The sequence below is a fragment of the Erythrolamprus reginae genome, chromosome 2 (assembly GCF_031021105.1).
Source record: "Erythrolamprus reginae isolate rEryReg1 chromosome 2, rEryReg1.hap1, whole genome shotgun sequence".
In the NCBI taxonomy this organism is placed as follows: Eukaryota; Metazoa; Chordata; class Lepidosauria; order Squamata; family Dipsadidae; genus Erythrolamprus; species Erythrolamprus reginae.
In genome coordinates, this window is record NC_091951.1 from 73,680,078 (window position 1) to 73,686,771 (window position 6,694).

The following is a 6,694-nucleotide window of genomic DNA, read 5'->3' on the forward strand; positions in this document are numbered from 1 at the left end:
AATAATATAAATCAGTACACCCTCATTTCGGTGGAGGAATTCGAATGAATGATGTGGGGTGGTGGGATCACACATCACTGTGCACTGTCTTTTGTGTAGTGTGTGTCTGTCATTATTATTAAAAACTAATAAAATGTATTTTTTAAAAAGAAATCACTCAATTTGGGGAAAAAATGTTAAATGTATTTTTCTTAAAATAATATACATTTAAATAGTTGGCTGTCTTATACTTTAAATATTGCATCCGCTCATTTTTATTCCATAAATGCAGGTTGCTAGACGTTCTTGGTCTGGTAACAGTAACGCTTATGAAACCATCTGTCAAGCCATGGACAAAGAGAAGAATCTGAAAGTGACCCTTCCACATAAGGTGCTAGATGACAGTATCTTGGAACAAGCTCTGAGTTGTTAATTGGAGAATCATCGTTTATTCTGCCTTTTTTTTTTGAACCAGGCTCCAACTGCTGCTTTCCTCTTGTTCTAGTCCAAAGCTCCCATTTATGATACAATAAAAGAAGGGTTGAATTTTATCTTTCAGGAATGCAATACTGAAATAAATCCACATTATTAGCATTAGTTTCTGCACGTCTTGAATATTAATGCAAGCTTTTCAGGCAGAAATCACCAAGTGATTTCTAATCTAGGAAATCTTGGTATGCTCCCTAAAATTGGTGCACACTTGTAATTTGATTAGAAATCCATGCAGAAAAAGCAACAGGCAATACTTTCTCTAATGCTAATCATAATCATACTATCATTAAATGTTGTACCTTATGATTCTTTACGAATGTGTCTTTTGTGTACACTGAGAGCATATGCACCAAGACAAATTCCTTGTTTGACCAATCACACTGGGCCAATAAAAAATTCTATCTTCTATCTATCTGTTCTGTCTGGGTCACTCCAGAAGCCAATACCAACCCAAAAAGAGAAGCCAGACACACTGGTAAAAGGCAAAGGCAGTTTTATAAAATTCAAGAAAAACACAGGTAACAGAAAATGTCCTTACAAACAGGAAAATGCTGTATCTTCAGATATATTCACGAAGGCCAAAAGTCCATGCAGCAATACAGAATTCTTGCTGCCAAGCCAAGGCTGTAGATAGCAGACCTACACCTCCCACGGATCTTCCAAAGCTGCTGGGCCACAAGCCAGGAACAGAGACGCTGAGAAACAAGACAGGATAACGCCATGCCAAGCTGATAACACTCCACATGGCTTCAAGGGCGTGCCTGCCTTTTAAACCCTGCTGATGAGGACCACACCCAAACCCAGCTGTTTCTACTTCAATGGTGATAATATCTCTTTAACTGCTCCTTTCGTTGCTCTGAACGTCGCTGTCTCATGTCAATGACAGCTTGTGCGTCATCACCTAATAACTCCAAGCTACTGGCTGGGGAGAGCCCCCCCCCCCCCGGGGCTCTCATGCTGTTCTCCTTAATCCCATTCCTGATTTTCCTCTCCCCCGTCCGACTGTTCAGCCCCCTCCTCTGCGCTGTCATCCTCCTCCGGGCATGGAGCCAGCAGAGACACAGCTGGTCCCTGAGCAGCCTCAGGCTGAATCACAACACTATCTATCTACCAATGTTACCGTTTGCTGCAGGTTTGATTCCTGTTAAGATTTTTGGTCAAAACTCAGCATTATTATATTTCCCTGACAACCCTCTCCTGCCCTCAACTTCACAACAAAATTGGACTCATGCCGAGCAACATTAAAAATGCATTTCGAAAAGCCTGGATTTCAATAGTGGTTTTGGCTGTTTTATATGGAGACTGATGATATATAATACATTTCTGTTAGCTCCCTAACAATTCAGTCTATTGATTTCCTCTTTGTTATTTTTGGGTGAGGGGCAGCTATCACATGGTCGAACATTTCTTCAGGTTTCAGCTTTTTGTCCATGTAACAGTGTGGAAATTGTCCCAACCAAATTGTAAGCTCACTTTTGTTCTGTCTGGGTGCCCCCAGACTTCAACACCAACTGGAAAAAGCAGCCAGACACGCTGGTAAAAGCAAAAGCACTTTATAGTTTGAAAAATAAACACAGAGAAAAACCTGTTCTTCCCAACAGGCAGGCTATGAGGCTTCACAGCAGAGTCCTGACGGCCAGACAATACAGCAGACTTCTTGCTGGCACACCCACCACTGTAGAGAATAAGACCCACACCTTTCCCCCCCAAGGTTTCAGTATTCAAAGTCACAAACCAGAATTCCAAGACGCCAAAGATCACAGCCAGGTCCCAGGACTCCCAAAGATAATACTCCACAAGCCAGGAAGGGTGGGTTTTTTTTCTTGTTTTCCTTCCCCAGAAAGATAGGTGCATTTTACAGTCTATACTCCAAAAACGACTGTATGTTGTCTTTCATTAGAGATCACGAGATGAGAGATACAGAGAATTGCAGAATGATGGAATTGGGCAGGGGTGGGTCCTAATGTACCTCGCTGCCGGTTTGCTTCCTCCCATGCCCTGTGGCTGCAAAACGTGCACAGTGCCAGAAAAAAAAATTCAAAAAGAAAAAAGAAAAGAAAGAAAAGCCAAAACAAGATGTTGACACATGCGCAGTGCTGGAAACTCGGCTTCTGCACATGCGCAGAAGAAAAAAACCCTGGAAACCCCCCCCCCAAAGATGGCGGTGCCCATGGACTGGGACTGACTGAACCAGTTCCATGATGTCATTGTGACGTCACCAGCAGGTTACTACCAGTTTGGGCGAACCTCTGGAACTGGGTGCACACATTTTGGGAAAGTCAACTTTTACTTAGGAAGCATAACATACTGCTACCTTTCCTGCAATACAAAGTAATGTGGGTAGTCCTCATTTTGTGACAATTGGTAACTCAATTATTAAGTGAAGCAATCAGTAAGTGAAACTGCAACTGGGCTCATGATCCTACTCCAGCTTTTCTTTGATTTACCATCCTGCAAAGGTCATAAATGCAAGGATAGAGGATAAAGGTATTTTTTCATCACTGTTGCAACTTTCATCACTAAACAATGTAATTGCTATGATCAGACACACACAAAGCAGATGATTATGTCTTGAGTTCAGGATAATATGTGAAGCCAAGGATTTTGATTTACAAAATCTGATTTGTTGTTTAAATATCAGTGACTACAACCAGGGGTGGGCTACTGCCCGGACGGAGGGGGAACGCAGTGGGGAAGCGAAAGTGGAACTCCACCCCAGAGCACCCAATTTGCACTGAAAGATGTTGAAAGAAAATGCAGGGTGTCCTGCATGAGCCACGCCCACAGCGTGGTAGTAAAAATTTGGTAGCCCTTCACTGACTGCAACATTTATAGCATAGTTAGCAAAACAAACCATGCAGTATTAAATTTGACAATTAAAAGCTAACTATTCCATATCTAACATTTTTCAAGGTAAGAGATAACAAATTGCTAGAAATGTAGTAACAATCAGTAAAATCACTGGAATATTGGAGCACCTTTTGCTTTTCAATATTAGTTGTGTGTTCAGTCTCATTTAAAACTATAATTGCATATTTAGTAAAGAATACAGTACTGTACATATTTAGCTTATTTGCAAAAACAGGGAAACAAGGAAAAATAGCACCACCTACTGTTTTAATAATGTAAGAAAAAATTACAATACACTGGTACCTCTACCTAGGAACGCCTCTACTTAAGAACTTTTTTAGATAAGAACCGGGTGTTCAATATTTTTTTCCCTCTACTTAAGAACCATTTTCTACTTAAGAACCTGTTACATTGATTCCTATGGGAAAATTGCTTCTTCTTACAAACTTTTCTACTTAAGAACCTGGTCACGGAACAAATTGTTTGTAAGTAGAGACACCACTGTACTATATTGTAACTAAAAATGTTAGAGAGGAAGTTCGGTATATAGATAGTTCTTTTATTGCAATTGTAATGTAGTCTGTCTCTTATGGTTGAAAGCTTGAACATTAAATGCATTGCTTCACTTAACTCCCCAACCCTGCTCTCCCCAGGGATGCTATTTGTTTTCATTTCAAGATGCAAAATAATGCTGGCATTTATGTAGTGAAATCAACCTGAGACACGCACTGCAAATTTATACAAAAGCAAAAATCCATGAATAGAAAATGGGGGAAAGCCTTTCCAAAAGACCAAATGAAGACTGACTAGCTCAAGAAAATATGACACAAAGATTTGTTTTACTTCATGTTAAGACCAAACCAACCGCCTTATGGCTTATCATAGTGTATATATACAGTGCAATTCATGCTAACCCAATTAAATTGCATACGTTAGAATATCTTTTTAACTTCACTGAAATAATGGGATGAAATCCATAACTAAAGAGTTAAGGTTTATCATTTCCTAATTTTTTTAAAAAAATTAAAACATTAAGGAAAGAAACATAATTTAGTTATCAAATTAATAAGGTTTGGATGAATCCTGCTGAGGACAATGTTAGGCTTTAGGATTTGGTGACTGTGACATAGATAGCAAATTTCCTGATGTTTCACTAGCAACTATAATTGAAGATGCCCCAAAGATACAATCTGTGAAAGCCTACACTAGATCCTGGCTAGTTCTACATAATTCTATATATACGTATTGTTGTGGTTAGCTCTGGCCCAGCTCCTGCCCCAAGGAATGTGCAGGTGGATGTGGGGGGAAATATCCACATGCCGCCGGCCTGTTTCCAATGGAATTTGCCGATGAAGCCTCCTCTGACCAACGAAGCATGAGTGACAGGGAAGAGGGGAGTTTGGCAGACAGCCCAGGAGGAGATCAATCATCTGTATCATCCTTGGATTCTAAACAAGAATTAATGACACATCCATGCATGCGTAGAGTGATGTATAGGAGACAACAACTGAAGGATTATTACAAGAGAAAATGAGGCCACCTGTGGTTGGGTGGGGCTGCTGTAATTAGTGCTACAGATAAAAGTGCAGCCTGGTGTTTTAGCCTCATGGCAGTTTATCCGATTCATAGTTTCGTCAAGATCGTGGTTTTTGCTGTTCAAGATTGTGTGTGGACTCTCTGGACTTTAGAATTGGACTCAATTTCCCAGTTATTGGATGAGCAATTGGACACAGCAATTTAACCTGTGCCTTGTGTGTACCAGAAAATCCCTTTGACATTTAAAAAGGGAGCTGTTTCTGTTTTTTCTGTTTATAAAAACCTTTGGGTTTTCCTTTTATCATGTGGTGTGTGTCTTCCTGGACTAATTACCCTGTAATTATGGACAGTTGAAACACGCCGGCAGAACACGTATTATCAAATTTGGCTTTGATACTTTCATTTTGTTATATAGATATCATCTGGACAGGCATAAATTGGCACATTATCTTCATGTGAAAGATTCAGAATGCAATTCCTTCTACTCCCTCTGGCTAATTTTTCTCAGAAAGTCAGTGCACCTTTTTCTGCCATGCTTCATTAACTCATCTCCCTGGGAATATTATATAACCTCTTTATGAATTCTCTGTAGAATTGTTAATAGTCTCAACTAATTTGAGATCTGCTTTCCTTCTTTGTAAGTGGGAGATCTTCCAGCTCCACTTGTCATTATCTTTCCCCCAAAGGAACAGGTATCCAACTTAATGGCACTTCTGGATCCATATTTCTTTTTCTATGTGCTGAGTTAATTGCCAGACCTTTTATCATTTTTAAATAAGACACAAACTTGGTCTTTGATTAGGAACTGGTGTACTGGTAATCTCCAACCTGATTAGTGCAAGGTAGCCCAGAAACCTTAGTTACACTGAATTTGGTAGCTAGACTGATTTGCTGTGTACTCTCAAGGCCCATTTCACTTCTCTCTGTATACCATTGATTGCATCCCAACGATCCATCCAGATGAGTCTGCATACAGATGGAAGGTTGAATAACTAATCTTGTGGTGCAACCAGAACAATCTAGAACTGAACACATTCAAAACCATAGAAATGGTGGTAGACTTTAGGAGAAATCCTTTCAGCCTCCCACCTCTTACAATACTAGACAACACAGTATCAACAGTAGAGACCTTCAAATTTCTAGGTTCCATCATATCTCAAGACTTAAAATGGTCACTTAACATCAAAAAAGTCATCAAAAAAGCACAACAAAGAATGTTCTTTCTGTGCCAACTCAGGAAGCTCAAACTTCCCAAGTAGCTGCTGATACAGTTCTACAGAGGAATCATTCAGTCTGTCATCTGCACCTCTATAACTGTCTGATTTGGTTCTGCAAACCAAAAAGACACAGACTTCAGAGGATAATCAGAACAGCACAAAAAACAATTGCTGCCAACCTGCCTTCCATTGAGGACCTGTATACTGTATGAGTCAAAAGGAAGGCTGTGAAAATACTTATGGACCTCTTGCATCCTGGACATAAATTATTTCAATTCCTACCCTCAAAAAATTGCTATAGAGCAGTGCACACCAAGACAACTAAACACAAGAACAGTTTTTCCTGAACGTCATTGCTCTGCTAAACAAATAATTTCCTCACCACTCTCAAACTATTCACTAAGGCTGCATTACTATTACAATTAGTTTTTTTCATCATTCCTATCACCCATCACCTCCCCACTTACGACTGTATGAGTGTAACCTGTTGCTTGTATCCTTATGATTTATAATATTGTTTCCTGATTGCATACTTGACCTGTGACAAGCATAAAGTGTTGTACTTCATGATTCTTGACAAATATATATTTTCTTTTATGTCACTGAGAGCATATGCACCA

General features: G+C 39.7%; 1 protein-coding gene across 1 annotated transcript in view; it reads left to right on the forward strand.

Annotated features, from left to right (window-relative positions):
• Nucleotides 1-883, forward strand: part of UROC1 (urocanate hydratase 1) — a 57,229-nt gene extending 56,346 nt beyond the window's left edge. Inside the window, exon 20 of the mRNA XM_070738347.1 lies at nt 272-883. Coding sequence (XP_070594448.1) covers nt 272-412 — 141 coding nt within the window. The 3' untranslated portion in view covers nt 413-883. The remainder of the gene's footprint in view (nt 1-271) is intronic.
• Nucleotides 884-6,694: the final 5,811 nt, after the last annotated feature.